General features: G+C 47.1%; 1 protein-coding gene across 5 annotated transcripts in view; it reads right to left on the reverse strand.

Annotated features, from left to right (window-relative positions):
- The window catches only part of Ehbp1 (Eps15 homology domain containing protein-binding protein 1), a 58,711-nt gene that overhangs the window by 32,059 nt on the left and 4,498 nt on the right, over positions 1-22,154 (reverse strand). For 4 of the 5 annotated variants that reach the window (XM_089560861.1, XM_089560862.1, XM_089560859.1 and 1 more), the window contains 7 exons: positions 21,829-21,886; positions 21,445-21,594; positions 20,081-20,262; positions 15,122-15,315; positions 7,130-7,260; positions 3,857-4,048; positions 1,880-2,109 (listed from right to left, as the gene is read on the reverse strand). In XM_089560861.1, the coding sequence (XP_089416987.1) occupies positions 1,880-2,109; positions 3,857-4,048; positions 7,130-7,260; positions 15,122-15,315; positions 20,081-20,262; positions 21,445-21,594; positions 21,829-21,886 (1,137 nt within the window). Of the gene's footprint in view, positions 1-1,879; positions 2,110-3,856; positions 4,049-7,129; positions 7,261-15,121; positions 15,316-18,089; positions 18,406-20,080; positions 20,263-21,444; positions 21,595-21,828; positions 21,887-22,154 lie in introns of those variants that run through there. The other variant, XM_089560863.1, reaches the window with a different exon arrangement.

A 22,154-nucleotide genomic window follows, 5' to 3' on the forward strand; every position in this document is an offset into this window, starting at 1 on the left:
ATTGGGGGGCGGGGGGGTTCAGGGTGCGCCTATTATGCGCGGAAATAAAAAATCTGATTTTTCGCACCCAAACTAGGGGTGCGCCTATTATGCGAGTAAATACGGTATGACTGCCACGGAAGAAGATCATCGAAACAGCCCTAATTAAAACCTGTGTCCCACACTGCAGAGTCACTCACGCACCTCTGACACACATGCGATAGCAGGTATGATGAGAAACGGATAGCCCCGTCTCTAAGTACAGCGATAACTATGTAATGTGCTTGTAAGTTGAGCAATTCATTACTTGTGCTTATTAGTTACTTGGAAAGTATTCAAAAGCATTATAAATTTAAGAAAACACAAAAAAATGTGCAAGAAGCTACCAGACATCCATCGAAAGATGCTGCAAATGCCAGCACTAGTTGTACGCACGGCTCCTTTACCTTATGATTTTGCCCAACAGCAGCATACAACCAATCTTCATTACTATTGCTATTATTATTAGCATATTTCTCTGCACACCTCTGACAGTGTAGCTCTGCTTGATGAGTGTGCACCGCTGGTTAACATTCGTTATTCTCACATGTGCTCTTTTCGTTACCATTGACGTTTCTCATGTTCTTTCAGAGAGCTCAAGTCGACCCATATGTCAATGCACAATTGAGCAAAGATGCTTTGTACGCTGACCACAGAACAACCGAGTCACCACATCAGAACTCTGCACTGCACACATTGGTGCAATGCTCACACTGATGCACAAGATCAGACCCAACCGGGTGGCTGGCTCAGTTACACCAACCTCCAACAGAGGGCGGCATTGGTTCCCCCCACAACGTGATTTCACAGGTCAGAGATTCTGGTTACAACCTCAAAGGAAAGATGAAGATGAAAGAAAGGACACGTACCATATTCACTATCAGCAACACATGCAATGTGAACAAGACAAACAAAACAGGAACAGCAAAGCAAGATGGTTTTAGATCAGGAAGAATGAATATTAGCACACTTTATTTTCACTTTGATGGCAAGAAGACAGCTTTGTGGAAGTGGTAACGCACTCTGCCAGCATATTTCTTTTCCACCAGCTAATATCTTTGTGTTCTTGTGTTTCCATGCCAAGTATGCTGTTCATGTCTCATATGTTGCTGATAGTATGAACGAAAATGAACACACTAGTCTAGAAGACTTATTGACCACTGATGTTGACATCATAAAGCGTGACTTCAGTTAATGAGGTTCCACATTACACTCTATTAGCAGTAAAGTAAAACAATAAAAACGTCAAAAATTCAGCTGTCGTTCAACTCAGCTGAACCTGGTTAGTTGGAGCGAAAGCTCGGTTGCAACATCTGTAATTTACATGCTAAAAATTAAATTATTCAAGAACGCCTCAGTAAATAACTTGAAGATACGTTTCCAAGACATCCTTGCATTCACTAGACGCGCGTCATCTGCTGGACCATCGCCGTCCATTGCGTGTTGGTATTTCAGTGGGTGCTGCATGATGGTGCTACGACTGCACGCCAGGCACGAAGGAAATTCACCGGAAACATACTTCGCTACTCGCTTAATTGGGATACGTGTAATTTACGTGCTCACAATTAAATTATATATGCATGCCTCAGTACATATCTCGCAGGTACATTTCTTAGACATCTGTGCATTCACTAGACGTGCCTTCATTCATTTCCAAGAGTCGAAAAGTTGTGGCAGAGTGGAAGCGCCCCAGTCTCGCATGCAGGAGGCCCGGGTTCGATTTCCACCTACATCACAATTTTCTTGTTTTTTATTAATCAAGGGCGCTTCAAGGTCATATCTGTGCTATAACATGACCTTCAAGGTTTGTATGCAAAAAGTGAAGCTTTTGCTCCAAAGTGCTAGAGCGTATGCTGCCCACCTCGATTGCTCCACAGTGTCGGGGCTTGCACCATCCTGCTGCTTCTTGGCGGAGGATGCGGGCCGGAGCATTTCGGGCAGCGGCCGCTGGAACTCGGGGGGCGCCGTGAGCTGGTGCCGTAACTGGTGCAGGTACGTGGCCACCACAAGCTTGTCGGGGACCGTCAGCAGCACCATGTCGGCCGGGTCAATCAGGCGAGACACACCTAGAGATGCTGCCGCCTCAAATGCCTGCGAGAGCCATGCGAGAAACGTCCTTCGAGGAATGCCCTTCAGTGAGTGCCATTAGCTCAAAAAATTCAGGGGGGCACTTTGTTGACCTAAAGTGCGGTGAGGCGAAAGCCTTAAGCACGGTGTTGCTGCTTGTGTCACTGATGCGTGGTTAAGATGTTAAGCTTCGCCTCTTAAGAGTGGAACGTGACAGCTTCTTGCAACACTGCCAGAAAGTTCACAGAACGCCATCGCCCAATTGGCTCTACGCCTTGCTTGGTAATTTGGTTTCTGAGGAAAGGAAATGCATCTGTCTGGCATCTCAGTGGACACCTGAACCTCACTGTAACCAGAAGGGAGGAAGATGGGACGGGAAGGGAGGAAGATGGGAGTGAAGGAAGACACCTTATTCACTAGACACCCCTTTGTTCATTCCAAACCATCGAGCTGGCATGGCGGAGTGGATAGCATGCTCCTCTCGCACTCCGGAGACCTTGGTTCGATTCCCCAACTCGACCAATTTCCTACTCGGTTTTATTTATTTATCTGGTCTGTCTAGAAAGGTTAATTACGCTCATTGGTCAATTAAGCAATTAACTAAACTCAGTGCCACTTACTTGGAGCATCACTATACAATCCCTTTAATTGGTTGCATGGCTACTAGCCAAAGTACAATTGGCCCCATTTGAAATTCGCGCACTGTGACGTTACAGCCATTTCGACCAATTGAAAATCGTGACAGTTCTGTCGACAACTTCTGCTTACAACGATGAAGCATTAAAGGCTTCCACCTTAAAACAGGCAATGCTGCTGAGCTGGATTCATGGCTCGTAAGCAGATAAGGCCACCATGTACAGTGTTGAATGTCTGTTTTTGCGTTAAAGAACCACACATTTCTAAAATGTCACAGTTCATTCAGAAGATTTGGTTCTTTCCAGTCCAACAAGTGCAGTTTCTCCTAGGAGCAAGCTGGATGGAAAGGAATGTGTACGTTGTAAAATTGCGTGTTTGTTTTTTTTCACCATCAACATCATCATCAGCCTGACTATGCCCACTGCAGGGCAAAGGCCTCTCCCATGTCTCTCCAATTAACCCTGTCCTCTGCCAGCTGCGGTCACCCTTCGCATGTACCAACTTTTTTTCCTTTGTTCCTCAAATTTTATGCATGAAAATAAGATGCACAAAAATGAGATCAAAACATTCATCACTGGATACATGCAAGACCCGCAAAGATGTCAAATTAAATCAGATCGAAATTTCCTGTGCAAATACTTGCCCAATTCACTAGAATTAAAATTGCAACAGACTGTAAAAAATTTGCATGCCGGTTCGACTTAAAGCTATTGCTAAGTTCCAAGAGAACTATTTCCAAGTTGGTGATTTACAAGATTCCGGCGTTTCTTGGAGTTTACAGGTACCCTTATCAATGTGGCATAAGAAAAACTATGTATGTCTAAAACGGTAAAGCACCTACTAAAAGGTGAAACGTGAGAAGCATTTTTTGTCACCAGTGGCAGATGATGCTCCACTCGCTAAGCTGCAAGTTCTACCTGCTTCATTACCAACTGCACATGATAGGTGACCATAGTTTGTATGAAAGATGTTTGCAGCATCCGTCCTGCCCACGCCTTTTCTGTGTGTTATGTTTTACAGCTACATTCTTTGTTGCATTATTATGCCCAACTAACTGGCCCCCCCAATCTGTGCTGTCTATTTCGCACTATGGTTTCGATTATGGCCAACACGTAAGCTGCCGGGCGTGACCCACCTTTTTGCAGTTGCCCGAGATGTCGTGTGGCGACAGGGAGTCCATGTCGATGAGCTCCGGGTGGAAGCGGTGGATGAGGGCGCAGAAGGCCATGCCATTGCGCCACGAGGTCGTCAGGTTGGTGACCTTGAGACCCGCGTAGCCACTCGTCATCCGCTGGCACCAGGTCAGCAGGTCCTCGCTCGGGGGTTCCTGCCAGCAACAAACCAGAACAGGGAGTCAACATGCTGGAGCAGCAGAGTTGTTCATTTCACTTTATTAACCTTAAAGACTCTTAAAGTTCACCTTTATTCACCTTAAAGTTGTGAACTGCATTTGTCCTTCGATAGTGTTGTCATGAGAGCACTCTGTTGTCAACATATTAAAGGGAAACTGCGTAGGTTTTAAAAATCAATGAGCTTAAGAAGGTCGAATGCCTGAAACCTGCAGGTAAAGCATGCGAAGTATTTTTGGGCTAGCACTTGAAGAAGTGAAGTAATCGCGATTAAAATCCGAACACCCTTCAAGCTTCTCAGCAGTGCATACCGCCAAGTAGGGGGGGTGGGGTGCATGATGACGTCATCGAAGGTAGCGGTACATTTCCAACGCTCAAACGCCTGCTTTGAAGGTAAAAACCAACGCCACCGAAGGCAAATTCTGCCCAGAGTTGTTTGGCAGCGTCCAACGAGTTGGGGGAGGGTGTGGCTGACAACAGCGGTAATTTGAAATTATACTTTCCGTGATGTCACGCTGAACTTCTCTGCACTCCTTCAGTGTATTGAGGAGAAGCGCAAAATTCAATCGTCAATTTACGTCATTGTTTTAAATGCTAGTGCAAAAACACCTGGCATGCTTTACCTACAGCCTATATAGATTTGAATCCTTGAATATCGCGTAATTCTAAAAAAAGTGGTGCAGTTGCCCTTTAACTGGACTAAATATTAAAAAAATGTGATTGAGAAGTGCAGGAAGTGCGGGTTATATGCAAATTTGGAAGAAGAAGAGGAGGAGGCGAAGGTTTGCTGGACAGCGATGCGCTGTCCCGTGGAGCATAAATGATTCCCTTAGTCACCGATGCAGTAATATGCCGATGGATCATTGAAGCATAGAGGTCAACTTCTGTGGATTTGGTGCTCAAAAGCTTCGTTCTTCTTCAAAAGCTTCGTTCAAGAAGAGGTTTACTAGCAACAAGCTCAATGACTCGGAAGATGGAGAATCACCGACAGTGAACATGAAGCTCAGAAAAACGGCAGAGACACTGATGATTTGATGTGTTTGTGGACTGAACACTACAGCGAGTGTCTCGGAATAAAACTGTACTGACAGTAAACTGGTTGCTGTTAGTGCAGTTATAAAAAGTGCATGGGCGCACTTTCCGCAGGTACACCCAGAGGTAATGCGAGGGGAACTCGTAAAGGGGGCAGATGTGTTATTAAAAAAAAAAGAAACTCTCACAGGATGATTATTACTCTGTAACACGAGATTCATTGACAGCTGCTTGCGGTGGCGAATACATTGTTGCTTATAAGTTATTCGTTATTATTTGCCTTCTTCTCTAGCAGAGTGCACAAGATGTCACTATGCTGTTGCTTGCAACATCACTGTGTTTGGACCACTCAGCATTTTGTGTTGCAGTGGCATCGCTGGATGCTGATCAATCAGCGTGGCAAACAGTGATGTCACATGTGGTAATCGAAAATCCAGTCAATTATATTCGAAACTCCTTACATTAGGCCCTTTTTCCTTAGAGCAGGTTGAAAACTCTGTAAATTTGGGAAAAAGTGAGAAAATTTCCGTTCTAAAACAAATTCCCCTAAACCCTGTGCAAATGACCTTTCTCCCAAATTTTACCACTCCAATTCCCTAAAAAATTAGGGAAAATTCCCCCGAGTGGAACACTGCCAGCGGCACAATCTTATGCCAATGCCGCAGAACCAGGAAACGCGCCCTTAGCAGCCCTGGCTGTAAAAGCCTACAGCTTCAGTTGTGCTTGCGAATGCTGCAATCATACACACAGCTCAGCACTAGTGTTGCCGGTCAATTAAAAACAAGCCGCCATGGTGGCTCAGCGGTTATGGTGCTCGGCTGCTGGCCCGAAAGACGTGGGTTCGATCCCGGCCGCGGCGGTCGAATTTCTTTGGAGGAGAAATTCTAGAGGCCCGTGTACTGTGCGATGTCAGTGCACATTAAAGAACCCCAGGTGGTCGAAATTTCCGGAGCCCTTCACTACGGCGTCTCTCATAGCCTCAGTCGCTTTGGTACGCTAAACCCAAATAAACCAAACCAAACCAATTAAAAACAGCAGCAGAGAGAAACGAAGACCAAGAAGTAACACACACACACACGACAAGGACCAACTTTTAATTGATCATGATTAACTATTAATTGATCACGTACCAACTAGCTCAACAATCCACCTTATTAACATTGCTGGTCAGTTGTGCAACACAGTGGCCCCTCACCACAATGCCTAGTTCGACCTAGAACAACTGCTTCTGATTTGTGACTGCAGTCAACACTGCCTTGCAGCACTACGGAAGCTAAAGGAACTCATCAACCAATCAGGACGGCTTAAGACTCTGAAACGTGCTGCTATGTGCCTCGTTGCTCTTTGGTGTCTGCTCACGGCACTTACAGAAACACTGCAAGTGGAAACAGGGACAAAACAGCGCTCTGTACAAACCATAAAGAAAAAAATTCAGGGGGCACTTTGGCTCTCTAAAGTGCTGCTGGCGCACTGTTTGGCATTGACTGCGAGACTGTTCGTGCTATACCAGTGCTTCATTTGACTACACATTACAACTACACACCTTGACTGCCGACTTTGACTGCTTCTTTAGCACGACTCTCTCTCTGCTTTGATGAGTTCGGTTGTATCCATGGCTCTGTTCGCAGTAATGCGGTATGTAAAGTGGTCACCCACGGACGCCTTACGCCCCCTGTCGGAGCGGACGACAACTATTTTTATTAGTTGTCGTCTGCTCCAAAAGAGGGCGCTAGGCATCCGTGGGTGACCTCATTACGGCGAATCCGCGCACTCTGACGTCATAACCATATCAACTAACCGAAAAGCGTGACACCTCTGCTGACAACCTTTTGTCGACAACGATGAGGCATTAAAGGATTTCGCCTTAAAACAGCCAAAGAACACTAGCGTGAGAGTAGCGGCTTTCTAAGAGGCACATCCACCAATGCTGAGGAACCGTGCAGCAGAGGTCAAAGTTTCAACAGCAGGCTGAGAGGTCCACGGTGGTGATGATGATGATGAAGATGGCTGCATGCACAAATACTCACGGTCGCAGCTTCCTGTTTTTCCTGTGGGTCCTTGGCTGGCTCCTCCAGAGGCTCGGTGATTTCTGGTGGCTCCGGCGGCGGAGGCGGCTGTTCTACAACCATTACAGCAGACTGCTCCCGCAATGACAGGTCTGCAAAAGGGAAGAAGCAGCCATTGATGAAAATCACGTCTTTTTTTTTTTTCAACAGAAGAAATGCAGTCCCCTAAAAGCACTACAACATCTCCACAGCACAGTCATCATCCCACTCAAGTCGCTCACACAAGGAACCCTATCTCGCAAAGCACTAACTTACATACGCCCCTCGAGTCCATGTAATGTATGGCACTGGACAGAGCCAAACCACAGCAATGCGAATTTCGTAATGAGCTATCATGCTCCTTGTCACACATTTTATAGGATTACCCGGAATCAAAAACATTTAAGTGGCAATATCAGAAGAGAAACACTCTCCCTGTTTTCGGACCTGTGCGGCCGACTCTAGCAACAACTTTGGCAGACCAGGCAATTTTAGTTAAATGTAGTACAAACAAGCAATACAGCAACAACTTGGCTAAACCCACATAACACATGGTCTTTAATGACGCCTACATCCTCAAAAATCATTCTTGCTCTCCTCAATACCAGCAGGTTTGTTTGCAGGCACAGTCCCCGATAGAAGAATGCATGAATGGAAAAAAAAAGAAAATGGAAGACAAGAACACGCCTGATGTGTCATAGGAGAGAAACAATAACCTTAATTTCAGTTGGAATGACGCCACACACTTTTCGCCTAGGAATTTGTTTATGCACAGAAAACCACAAACCCACAATGAGAGCACACAATTTTCCTTGCTCCCCAAACATACCACTGGTCGCTACTTTCTAAGTGTGCAAGATCAGCACAAATGTTCTCACGATCATTGCACTATCGAGTCCCACAACCATCACCTTGTAATGCACATGTGCTGTAAAGCTAGTCGACAGAAATCGAAGTGGGTGCGATCTCTTATCACTGCATAGCCTTTGAGATTCAGGATGAGCACATGACTGTCCTAAAGCAGAGATGATGCCCAGCCTCTGAGACTAACAGTTTTACTATCAGCAAGAGCATGAGAATGACAGGGACATGGCTCCTCAGCCAGTACGACCTCAGTACCAGCGAACACTGCTACAATAAGTGCCTGCAAATGCTGCAAATAATAAAGTACAGTCGCCATAAAAAGTAAATGGAAGGCGACTTTGTCAAAAAAAATTTAATCTCTTTAAATCTAAAGCATAATGGTCCATGTTTGTTGGTGCGCACTGCAATTCGCACAGTCACAATTAGTCTGCACATATGTATTCAAGGATGTATGAATTCAGAGGGCAATGATTAAATTTTTTCTTGAATATTGTCACGTTGTAGTGACGGCAGTCCAGCGGTCAGGAAGACACCAGAAATACTTGCAAACGAAGCTCTTTATTTGGGCTGACTTGCGCCCTCAAAAGAACTGAATCACTCGGCGGCGGCGTAAGCAACAGGCGCTCTCGGCGGTCGTCGAACTACGAATGTCCGCCGCTCGCGGCATCGCTCAATTTAAAGCCGGCAAGGAAACTTCCAGATAACAGGTCAAAATCATCTACGGTAATCTGGAAAAACCTAGATGCAGCCTTTCATGGCTGCGAACGATCGAGATTAGTCTGGTCGCTTCGCGCGCCACGAACAAAAGTGATAACTACCCTTTCCTGCTGCCTTGAGCGTGAACGAACAAACACTGCAATGATACGTGGCATTACCCCCCTTCCAAAGAAGCATCGTCTCGATGCTTTAAAATGAAAATAAACACGGAGAATGAAACTTCGAGTCCTTCAGCGTTCATAATATGGCTTCAGGCGTACGACATGTACGACTTCCGGGCGTGGGCGGCGTCGCTGAGATGCTGTCGTGCCGTCGGGGATGACTTCATAGTCGAGGTCACCGATGCGACGGAGAACCCTGTACGGGCCAAAGTAGCGTCGCAGCAACTTTTCGCTCAATCCGCGGCGGCGAACTGGCGTCCATATCCAAACCCGATCACCTGGCTTGTAATGCGTGTCTCGTCGGCGCAGATTGTAGCGTCGGGCGTCGGTGTGCTGCTGGTCTTGAATGCGAAGCCGTGCAAGTCTTCGGGCTTCCTCGGCGCGATGAAGGTAGGCGGCGACTTCGAGGTTGTCTTCGTCGGAAACGTGCGGGAGCATTGCGTCGAGTGTTGTTGTGGGCTTCCTGCCGTATACCAGCTGGAATGGAGTAAACCTGGTTGTCTCCTGGGTGGCAGTATTATAGGCGAAGATCACGTAGGGCAGAATAGAGTCCCACGTCTTGTGTTCGGCGTCGATGAACATGGAGAGCATGTCTGCGATGGTCTTGTTCAGACGCTCTGTGAGTCCGTTGGTTTGCGGATGATAGGCAGTTGTCCTCCGATGACTTGTCTGGCTGTACTTTAAAATGGCTTGCGTCAGTTCCGCTGTAAATGCTGTTCCTCTGTCTGTGATGAGTACTTCGGGTGCGCCGTGTCGGAGGAGAATTTGTTCGACAAAAAATTTTGCAACTTCTGTTGCGGTACCACTAGGCAACGCTTTTGCTTCGGCGTAGCGGGTCATGTAGTCGGTGGCCACGATGATCCACTTGTTACCTGATGATGAAGTAGGAAAGGGGCCGAGTAGGTCCATCCCGATTTGCTGAAAGGGCTTAGTTGGCGGTGGTATGGGGTTCAGGAGTCCGGCTGGTCTAGTCGGAGGCGTTTTGCGTCGTTGGCACTCACGGCACGTTTTCACGTAATGCGAAACGTCGGTAGCTAGCCGCGGCCAATAGTACTTCTCCTGGATGCGGTGCAACGTGCGAGCAATCCCGAGATGTCCTGCAGTCGGCTCATCATGACATGCCTGCATAATTTCTTGCCTGAGATTTTTGGGCACGACAAGAAGATGCACTGTCCTGTTGGGCGCGAAGTTCTTCTTCAGGAGGACATTATTCTGAAGGACGAAGGACGACAGTTGGCGCTTGAACCCTCGGGGAGGCGATGCGGTCTTGCCTTGCAGATAATCAACCAGGCTTTGCAACTCAGGATCCGAGCGCTGCTGCTGCGCGAAACTGCTCGCGCTTACTGGTCCTAAGAAAGCGTCGTCGTCTTCCTCTTCTGGTGCTGCGTCGACGGGGGCTCGCGACAAGCAGTCTGCATCGGAATGCTTGCGGCCAGATTTGTAGACTACAGTTATGTCGAATTCTTGAAGGCGCAGGCTCCAACGAGCAAGGCGGCCGGAGGGATCTTTCAAATTGGCTAGCCAGCACAGAGCATGGTGATCGCTCACAACCTTGAATGGTCGTCCGTACAGGTAGGGGCGAAATTTCGACGTGGCCCAAATAATGGCGAGACATTCTTTCTCGGTGGTCGAGTAGTTGGCCTCGGCTTTCGACAGTGAACGGCTAGCGTACGCGATAACCTTCTCCTGTCTGCCATTTTTCTGAACGAGGACCGCTCCTAAGCCCACACTGCTTGCATCGGTATGAACTTCGGTTTCGGCGTTTTCATCAAAGTGCCCGAGCACAGGAGGGGACTGTAAGCGGCGCTTCAGTTCGTTGAAAGCTTCCTCTTGCGGCCTTTCCCATTTAAAAGGCACGTCAGCCTTGGTAAGTTGGGTCAAAGGTTCAGCGATGCGCGAAAAGTTCTTGACGAATCGCCGGTAATAGGCGCATAATCCAAGGAATCTGCGTATAGCCTTCTTGTCATTAGGCTGTGGAAACTCTGCGATCGCAGCCGTCTTCTTGGGGTCTGGGCGAACTCCATCCTTGCTTACGACGTGACCAAGGAACAGCAGCTCCTCGTAAGCGAAGTGGCACTTCTCTCGTTTCAGTGTCAGGCCTGAAGACTTGATCGTTTCCAGCACTATCCGAAGCCTTCTGAGGTGGTCTTCAAAGCTTGAGGAGAAGACAACAACGTCATCTAAGTAGACTAGGCAAATCTGCCATTTCAAGCCTGCGAGCACCGTATCCATTACTCGCTGGAACGTCGCTGGGGCAGAGCAGAGGCCGAATGGCATCACTTTGAACTCGAAGAGTCCGTCTGGCGTGATGAACGCAGTCTTCTCGCGATCTCTTTCGTCGACTTCAATTTGCCAGTAGCCGCTCTTCAGGTCCATCGATGAGAAGTACTTGGCGTTGCACAGCCGGTCCAGTGTATCGTCGATGCAGGGGAGGGGGTAGACATCCTTCTTCGTAATGTTGTTCAGGCGGCGGTAATCGACGCAAAAGCGAAGGGTGTCGTCTTTCTTTTTCACTAGGACGACCGGTGCTGCCCAGGGGCTCCTCGATGGCTGGATGACGTCGTCACGAAGCATTTCCTCAACTTGCTTGCGGATAGCTTGGCGTTCTAACGGCGATACGCGGTAGGGGCTCTGTCGCAGTGGTCGTGCGTGTTCGTCTGTGACAATGCGGTGCTTGGCAAGCCGGGTTCGTCGCACATTCGATGCTGATGAGAAGCAATCGGTGTACCTTTGAAGAAGACTGCGTATTTGGTCTTGTCTGCTCCGGGGTAATGCTGGGTTGATGTCGAACGTGGGTTGATGGCCTTGTTCAGATAGTTCTGCAGGTTGGTCGGGTAGGGCAAATACGTCTCTGATGTCTGCCAGCTCGTCGAGGAAAGCGATCGTCGTACCTTTGTTTAGATGCCGGTATTCTTCGGTGAAGTTGGTTAGCAACACCTGGGCTCGGCCATTTCGGATTTCGGCGACTCCCCTCGCGACGCCCAATCCTCGATCCAGGAGTAACTGGGTGTTCCCCTCGATAACACCTTCGGCATTTTCGATGTCTCCAGTACCTATGCCGACGAGAACACTTGATCGGGGCGGCACGCTCAATGCTTCATCGAGGACGTTTAAGGCAACGTGATGAGTTGCGCTCGTCGCAACAGGTATGGCTTTTTCCGTGGAAAGCTTGATCGACTTAGATCGAAGGTCGATGATCGCCCGATGTTCGTTCAGGAAGTCCATTCCCAAAATCACGTCTCTCGAGCATTGCTGTAGGATCAGGAAGGTTGTCGCATAGGTTCTCCCATTTACAGTAACTCTCGCGGTGCAGCGTCCTGACGGCGTAATCAGGTTGCCACCTGCGGTGCGGATCAGCGGGCCATCCCAGGTTGTTGTCACCTTCCTGAGTCGGACAGCGAGTGGGCCACTCATGACAGAGTAGTCAGCTCCCGTGTCCACCAAGGCAGTAACCGCGTGACCGTCGACCGTAACTTCAAGGTCACTTGTTCGCGTTCTGGTATTGTACGTTGTCTTCGGTGTCCGATCTCGGCTTCGTCGAGTAGTGAGGCTGCGGTGGGCGTACTGCGACGTTACTTCACTGGGCAGCGGTAAAAGCTTCAAGTCTGGCCGCGTCGTCGTCGGTCGCGTCGTCGTCGGTGTCGTCGTCGTCGGCGTTGTCGTCGTCGGTGTTGTCGTCGTCGGTGTTGTCGTCGTCGGTGTTGTCGTCGTAGTTGAGGCATGGTCTTGAGTACTCGTCGATGGAGGATCTTTGTCATTGCGCTTAGAAGCAACCTCACCTCCAGAGGCTGCTTTATTTAGTTTAACCTTCGTGGGCTGGGGGAGCGTCCACGCACGGCGTAACCTCGGCTAGGAGAAACAAAGCGCGGGGACGATGGCGACGGGGAACGTGATAGGCGGCTCGGCGATGAGTATTCTTCCCGACGTAAAAACTCCTCGATTTCGGCTGGTCGCTGGCCGGGTCGGGGTCGTGGAGCGTCGTAAGAGAACCCTCGGATGCCCAGTCTTCTGTATGGGCAGTGCCGGAGGACGTGACCGGCTTCGCCACAGTGGAAGCATAGTGGGCGGCGCTGGTCGGGAGTTCTCCACTCGTCGCATTTCCTCCGCTGCGCGCGTCGCTCGTAGGACGGGCGGGTTGGGGCGAGTGGGCGGCGGTCCAACGCAGCTGGCTGAGGGCGATAGGGGCTTGGGTCCCGTCGTCGAGGTGCAGGACGGCGCACAGCTGCGGCGTAAGTCATGGCTGGGGGCTGCAGAGGCTGCGTGGGTGTCGGCGTCACACCCAAGGCCTGTTGAACCTCGTCCCGGATGACGTCAGTGAGCGATGAAAGTTGCGGCTGCGTTCCCGTTGGCAGCAACCGTCGGAGCTCCTCTCGCACAACTTCACGTATAACCTCCCGCAGGTTATCATTGTTAACGGTGTCCATGCAGCTTGCTGACAAAAAGCGCTGCTGGCGGTCATACTGGCGGGCTCGGGCGTCGAGAGTTTTCTCCATTGTGGATGCCTCTTCTACGAATTCAGCGACAGTTTTCGGTGGGTTGCGAACGAGGCCGGCAAATAGTTGCTCTTTAACTCCTCGCATAAGCAACTTCACCTTCTCTTCTTCCTTCATGTTCATGTCGGCACGCCGGAAGAGACGCTTCATCTCCTCAGTATACACTGCAACGGTCTCGTTTGGGTGTTGTATGCGAGACTGTAGCAGCTGCTGGGCTCTCTCCTTTCGCACGACGTTTGTGAAGGTCTTCAGAAGCTGTTCCTTGAAGGTTTCCCAGTTGGCAAGGCTGGCTTCCTCATTCTCGAACCAGACTCTTGCTGGTCCCTCCAGGGCGAAGAAGACGTACCTAAATTTCATGGCGTCGTCCCAGTTGTTGAAGACAGCCACACGGTCGAACTGCTCCAGCCATTCCTCGGGGTCGGCGCCAGGCGAAGCGTCGAAGGTTGGTGGCACCCGGGGCTGCTGCAGAATGATTGGAGTGGTCGTCTGGGGCAAGGTCATGATGGACGTTGGTACTTGCTTTCGCTTCCGGGTAGGGTCCGGCAGGGTCCCGAACTCAGGTGCGTCCCCTTGCAGGCGTCGGCTTGCGCGGTGGACTGGACTCAGGTCCTGCGGTAGATGACTCAAAGGGCTGGCGTCTCGACTTGTAGGGGGTGTCCGGAACATGGAAGGCTACCCAGCACCTCCACCAGATGTCACGTTGTAGTGACGGCAGTCCAGCGGTCAGGAAGACACCAGAAATACTTGCAAACGAAGCTCTTTATTTGGGCTGACTTGCGCCCTCAAAAGAACTGAATCACTCGGCGGCGGCGTAAGCAACAGGCGCTCTCGGCGGTCGTCGAACTACGAATGTCCGCCGCTCGCGGCATCGCTCAATTTAAAGCCGGCAAGGAAACTTCCAGATAACAGGTCAAAATCATCTACGGTAATCTGGAAAAACCTAGATGCAGCCTTTCATGGCTGCGAACGATCGAGATTAGTCTGGTCGCTTCGCGCGCCACGAACAAAAGTGATAACTACCCTTTCCTGCTGCCTTGAGCGTGAACGAACAAACACTGCAATGATACGTGGCAATATTGCCTTCCATTTACTTTTGACGGCACCTGTACATGTACTAAAACCAACCACAGGTGATACTATAGTACATGTAAATAGCATTGTCGAGATAGTGTCTTCCTGCCTGACACCCTCCGTTATTGGAATTTTATTGCTGACTTTATGGAGAACTATGGTAGCTGTGCAGTCGTTATAGATATCTTCCAATATACTGTAAGTACTAAAAGTACAAGTACTGCAATCACAGGTGATACTATAGAAGTCAGTGACAGCAACGAAGGGAAGCTACAATGGTGGAGCATCCAATGCCATTCTGCCAAATAAGTTTGGGCCCACGACAGTGCGCCCGGTTTCCTGGCACATTGTTTCCTCCCCGGCGACTTAATTCCATCACTGGGACAGCTGGCGCCATCTATGGAGGCTTCTTGTAACTAGACGCGCCTAGAAAATTTGATCTAATTAAGAAACGTGTTTTTTTTCCTTGAATTTCGAGATTGAAAGTTGGCGGCTGTGTTAGAAATATGCCTTAAATAACGAGCAGCAACAATATACTATGTTTTAAGTGAAAGCCACAAACGGCAAGAGGAGGCTGTAACCTTCAGCACCATTGCCAGGAAAAGTTGTTGTGGGGTACAGTACCACCACTGGGCAGTGCTCTAGACTGGTCCTGGCAACAAACTCACCGATGTCATTGCTGGTGGCCGGGGGAACGGGGCTGTCGCCACCCAGCAGACTGGAGCACTCGGCCGCCAGCTGCGAGAGTTGGGCGGAGGCCTGCGGAGAAGCCTCCTCCTCGAAGTCCTCCAGGTTGCCGTAGTCCGGAGGTGCCAGGGGTGCGGCGCTCAGCAAGCTCGCTATGCTCTGCATGTCCTCATCCCTGTGCATGCACGCACACAACTCCTAAATTCACGCACGCTCACAAACGCCCAGCTGGAGCCATGTACAATCTTAAGGGGGGACACTGACCAAAATGACCAAAAAATTGATTTTCAAAAAATGACATTTGTGGAATCTACAGTAATTATTTTCCAACTGTACCAATTTTTATGCGTAGCATATTGCAATCACTCAGTTCAGCCCTTGGGCGCGGCCGGGCAGCCACCAAACCACGTGACGTCACGTCACAGCACCAAACCACGTGAAAAAAAAAAGAAAAAAAAAGACGGCTGAGCATGATGGCGGTTGCCACCGCCCCGCTTCAAAGGGGGCGCTCCTATCCATCCATCCATCCATCCATACGTGATGGAGGAAAAGCTGCTGAGAAAATCGAGTGCCGCCAAGCAATACCTCGCGCAAAAAGACCGCGCAATATGCAACGCATTCCTGGCTTAACCAAGCTAAGCCTGGGCATCTTTTTTTCCTTCAAGAAATCAACTTTCTGACCATAATATTAAGTTCAGATCATCGTGTGGGCTCAATTTATACAGCAGCAGACAATTTAATGGCATGAATATTTTTGACATCTGGCTGTCTTAGTATGGTGATATCTCAACATCTAGGACAGACAGAGATGTCATACTGTTTGCTAAGGAAAGCTGAAGGCACAGTGTGCGCAATAATCAAAGCAGATTTGTTCAATCGCACTTCAAAATTTATAACTTTGCAAAGTTTACTGATGCATTACATTCATGCCTTGAACATTGATATTCCAAGTGCTGTAAAATTACTAATGAGGGTAAAATGGAAAAATGGTTTTGATTATTGCACTCTTTACTCACCATACTAAGAAGCCATGGATTAAAATGATTTTTTTATTGAGCAGTTTTTTTTTGCACCGAGGTACTAATGAATGACTAATTAAAATGGATTATCTTGGGAACCGACTAATTTATGAGAAAGGTAATTTCATTGTTAAAATCAGTATAAAAAACTGAGCAAGGTGGTACAGTTTTATCAGGATTGGACTAAAAATAAGGAAAATAGGTCTAAGACCAGTGTCCCCCCTTAAGGGGGTTTCAGGGTCCTTAAAAAAATTTTATCACTGAAGTCACAGTTACTAAATCTTCAGGGAGCATGTATTTTTGTGCGCTGATTTCAAATACATAATTTAATTTTATGTAAGGCAAGTCCTTGCGCACTTATGTAATACGTTGGGTAACTTTTTGCCGAGAGCTTTCAAGCAACTTTGGTGAAGAGAACTTGTTAAAATGCATGTCATTGATTTTGTCTAAACATCAACGAATGCAATAGGAGTAAATTTATTAACCTGCCTATCACAGAAGGTGAACTATAGGGTTTGGAAATTGTCATTTCAGAAACAGGAATACAAATTTTTCTTCCCGTTTCTGAAGTGGCTATTTCAAGAGCCTATAACTCAACTTCTATGACAGGCAGGGTGATTATTTTACCCTTATTGTATTCCTTGATTCCTAGAGAAATCAATGGCACACATTTTAACAAATTCTACGCAGCAATAAAAATTATTTTCTAGGACCCTCGTCCATCCTAGTCAACACCCCCCCCCCTCCCTCAACTATGTCCACTACAAGACAAAGGTCTCATCTGCTGATCTCCAGTCAGCAGTATCCTGCGCTAGTTGCAGCCACCCTATCCCTGCAGACTTCCTTGTTTCATTTTCCTTCTCATGAAATCCACTCTGTTGCCGTAAAGGACCATCAGTTATCTGCACATTAGCACGGCATGGCCCCGCCTACATTCACTTCCTACTCTTGACTCTCAGCTAGGATGTCATTAACTAAAGCCTGTTCTCAATTACAGTCTGCTCTCCCTCAGTCTTTTAATGTCACCCATATTTCTTTCCTTTTCGTCGCCTGCTACCCTATCCTCAATTTAATTCCTTTCCATTAAGCCTCCAAACTTTGGCCCTCTAAGCAAGTACTGGCAGGATACATACATCACGTTCGTTTCTGTTCAGGAATATTAGTAAACTGTTGTAAATAGACCTAGAATGCCTGCCAAATGCACCGGATCTCACTTTTAGTCTCCTGGCTATTTCTCTCTCATAGTCTTGTTCTGCAGTAACTACTACGAATAGACAGACGTGCCCCCTAACAACTTTCAATATTTCACTGCCTATCACAAACCATTGTTCTCTTACAAGATGTGTACGGAACTTTAGTTCACATTTCTGAGATCTGATGCACAGGGAAGGCTATATGAGCTGTACTGAAAGGCCTACAAGCAAATAAAACGGCCTAGAAACTATTGAAAGAGACGATACAACAAAGAATATGTACTACCGTGGTTCTGTCTGGGAGTGTCACAAACGCGCACAAACACTTGACAACCTATCATCCGCCTGTCCCAATCACACCACACTCAACCCACAATGCAAGCACCTTGACAGGAGTGATAAAGCCAGATAAGCTACAATCAGCTCTGTGCAGAGAAAAGGGTAGAAAATAGCAAGGCTATCATCCCAAGATCAACAACAAATATTGATTCTGTTCTTTCTTGAAGCCTTCCACAAGCATTGCCTTTCCTGTGGTGGCAATAACAGGATCACAAAGAAAAGGGGAAATCTGGGCAAGTTGATAAGGTTGCATGATAGAAACGGCAGGAAAGACTAAACATAAAAGAGGACGAAAGAGGAGGTAGATGCCAGAAGAACAATGTCGCCTACTTCCTTGCTTGCATTTCAATCTTTCGTGCTCTTTGCATGGCAATGATTCACACTAACTTCACGTTTACCTTTGAAACTTCATCCTCGCTTGCACTATGGGGACTCGTATACCAACAGCTAGCCTCTTTTAAGACATCAATTTTATAGATTTTACCTTTTACCCCTTACCCAATACTGGCTTCCCAATAGCACTGACCTTATACCATGCCCCGATGCTCTTTGGCCCAAAAGACCTTGTGATGAACTTAACCAATAACAACGATGACGAATACCCCTGTCACAAGGACGTTTCAAAGGCCCCCGAACCGATAGACTATCAACTCAAAAGGCCATTGAGTGCTGCTACACGGGTAGTTTCAATGGCCATCGAGTCAACAGAGCAGTGTGGAGCTCTATCGAGATTTCAAGAGCCTTCGAGCACTGCCCAAGGTTGCTAGCATTGCTTCGAGCAGCGCCAATGCACATTTTTGTGCGGCATACGTTCCCGGCATGAAGGCATGAACAAACATTATTTTCCTGAACTTTAATGCAAGCAGTAAAATATCAGTCTGTACAATACTTTAAAAATTGTATCGGTCTGGTTTCAAGCGTATTAATTTTGTAATCTCCATATCAAAGAAGACGGAAACGCTAGTGGTATCAGTGTTGCCAGAGCGTTACAAAAATGTGACAGCAAATCGTACAAAAGGCAAGAGTCTTTCAAGACAACGCTACTAGGCTTTTAATAATAACTAAAAACCTCCTATGATGACTCCAAAAAAGTGTATTTAGACATTTAGTTTAGATTTATAAAAATATTTGTTTTATGGCTGGGTGACGAGATTGGGTAGAAGCCGCGAGAGATAATTCAATTCCAATATATGAACTGCATCACGCCTCTCTAGGGACCCAGCAATTCCAGAAGAAAATGTTCCCAACTCGAGTGTTGTAGCACAGTGGCACAATGGAAAGATTAGTTAAAAGAAATCCAACTCATTTAATATTTGTTGCATTTATAATAAAAGCTCTGTTCTCACAATCACTGGTAACTATATTGCCTATTCTTCTGTTTTCACAACATTTCTTTGTCTCAGTGGCTCAAAAAACTAATTTTGGTCGTACAATAGGGCTCCCAGATAGGACATTCAGTCTACTTCAGTAATGGAAATTAAGGAAGTATACTGCAGTAGTGAAAATTAGGTAACGAAAGTCGGCTTCTTGCAAGTGTCTTAAGAAAGAGCCAAATAACCTTCTTCCTGTAATCTTAAACACCCTTGGGCACACACTGACAACGTTTTCACACAATTAAATGCCCATTCTGTCATTTTAGCACCCTGTACTTATTCTCATCCTGCAAGTGGAGTACTTGACTAAGCAAACTGCCACCAGATTTCGCGTCAGAAAATTTTGTTTACTTTGAAATTCTTTCCAACACCTTTTCACTCTCTTTCTGACACGATTTAAGACCCTTTCAGTCAATTTTAACATCCCAGATTTGGTCAGTGACCCATTCCCATTTTATGAAAGAGTGCATATCCAAATGACGACAAATAGCATAAAATAAGTAGCACGAAGAGGACAATGACAGATTTCAAGCAACTGGTGTATCCCGGCTACAGTTCTTGCTAGCGGTTCCTACTGTTTCCGTGTAATTTATTTATTTATTCAATGTACCCCTAAAGGCCCTCCTTCGAGGATATTACATAAGGGGGGGAGGGGTCACTGTAAAAAAGTACATGTACAAGGAACACAATTAACAAGGAAATGAACAATAAACAGGCCACATATAACATGGAAAACAATTAAGCATAATGGAGTAAATTAAGAAGCAGGCGATAGAAAACAATATAACACAAATTATAGGTTTGAAGAAGACAATAAGGCCTGACGGAAATCAAAAATACTACACTGTACGTGTAAGGCATGAAAAGAACGGAAGTAAACGCAAAAGTATAGCAAGTGAGAAAAAAAAATGAAATGATGGGAATGAAATGAAATGATGGGACTATATACGGATAACATGGCTGGTATAAGACTTGGATCGTGAAGAGTGCAAGAAGAAGGAGCGAAGGTGACGTACGTGGCTTTTCCCTCCCGCAGCAGGCTGCAGGAGAGCGTGAGGAACAGCTGTGCCTCGGTGCACTTGGGCGTCAGGGGCCGCATGTGCAGGACCAGCTCTGTCTGCGTCGGCTCCGGCCGCGCAAACTTGGCCACATTCACCATGCCCACGGCCACATGCCGCCGCTTGCCCTGCGCCGAGATCTGCAACAACCACGCCGCATTAGGAATCAACGAGCACGCAATATGCGCGGTCTTCTATCTTTGGCGAGAGGATTTTCAATTTATCCTTCATGTAGATTATTGACCTAATTGTGTCCAAAGATCCGACATAAACTAGAGCGTTATGGTCTGTTCTGCTCGAAACGTAATTTAACATCGGCACCTGCTTGGATTGGCTGGAATTAATGAGATACTGTTGCCATCTATGAAACCTGTTTGCGACGGAGATGAGCAGAGAACTTTACAGGTAGCACCATCTGCTGGGAAAAAGAAGAAACTGGCGCAAGGAGCATGCAGTGCGGTCGATGATTAATTCGCACTACTGTTTAAGTTTGCCAGGTGGCGCCACCTGTTAAATCTATCCTTTGCCTCACTTCTGTGCAAGACACACACAACATCAGCTCCTGACTGATATTGGAAAATCCAAGCAAGTGTCAATATTAAAATACTCATCAAGAAAAACATTAGAATATGCTACTTCACATGCCGTGCATAGCGTGAACAAGGCACTAGTTTGCATAGAGGTCTGGTTTTAAGGTTTGTTTTGTAAGATTTAACAACCCAAACTGAATCAAGCTATGAGGGAAAGTGCAGCAAAGGGCTCACATAAGTCTGTATATATATATAAGCTCATATAAATCTACAAAGACCAAGAAATTAACTAAACGCCCTTACAACAATGACAAAGGCATTCAAAGTGAAAAACAAAGAGGATTTCCAGAACGATAATGAGACAAACAAAATCAACTTGGCTTGCTCTGAACTCAACACTCAGTATGTCCAGCGAGTAATATTTAATGCAAAGGGCAAATGTTTTGCAAAGGCAATGCTGACAATGCCTCAGTGCTGTTTTCCCGTCATAATAAAGAAGTCCAAAACATAGGCCCTGATCTGAAAGCCTCCCCATCCATAAGGTTCAAATAAATAAAAGGAAGGCTGTTACACAAACCTCACTCCAAGAAAACCCAGACATTACAATCCTGGCCATGGTGGCCCAGTTTCGATGGAGGTAGGATGCAAGATGGCCGTGTAATGTGCAAAATCAGAGCATGATAAAGAATCTTCAGTGGTCGAAATTAATCTGGAGTCTCTCACAGTCCATGTGCCGCTTTGGGACACTAAACCCTACGCATACTAAGACAGAAGAAAGGCACGGGTACGTACGTCCTCAATGACGAAGCTCCAGTCCTTGTCCTCGAAGACGCTGCTGTTGGCTTCCCTGAACAGAGTGACAGCCACCTCTACGTTTTCGGGCACGGGCCAGACCACGCGCCCCCGGTACGGCTCGCGAATGGTCGGCTCCCACGACCGTGCCTGCATGCACCAGCGTTTTGTTTTATTTACAAGGCGAGTCATACCGGACGAAGCAGCCGGTATTCCGGCAGCCTAGCTTTTCTCCCATTTGCTCACTCCTTCAAATCTTTCACTGACCATTTTAATCCGCATAATGAATGCATCCCTTAATTCTAAGAAAATTTAAAAAAAAAGGCGTTCATCATGCGAGTAAATACGGCAGAATACCACTACTTCTTTCCAGTGCTCGCTTACCTGGGAGGCCACACGGCGTCCTCTCCGGGTCCATATTACCAGCAACTTGTGTGGCTGCCTGCAAAAAAAAAAAAAAAGAGGATCTTGACATACCACCATGACAACACACTGTGATGAACTACGCACAATAGTGTGCATGTCTTTAACACACACTTTCTTCCCGCAAATAGTGTAAAAGGTTAAAAAATAAAATTCTTGATCAACTTGCAGCCTCGCTCTTCCAAGAACATTCTTGGAAGACGCCTCTTAGAAAATCAAAGGCGTCTCATATATAAGCACAATTAGAGGCCTAACAAATATGAACAAAACGGGCTGTACGGTTATGG

This window comes from Amblyomma mixtum, chromosome 9 (assembly GCF_055824585.1).
Source record: "Amblyomma mixtum isolate Tamu chromosome 9, ASM5582458v1, whole genome shotgun sequence".
Classification (NCBI taxonomy): Eukaryota; Metazoa; Arthropoda; class Arachnida; order Ixodida; family Ixodidae; genus Amblyomma; species Amblyomma mixtum.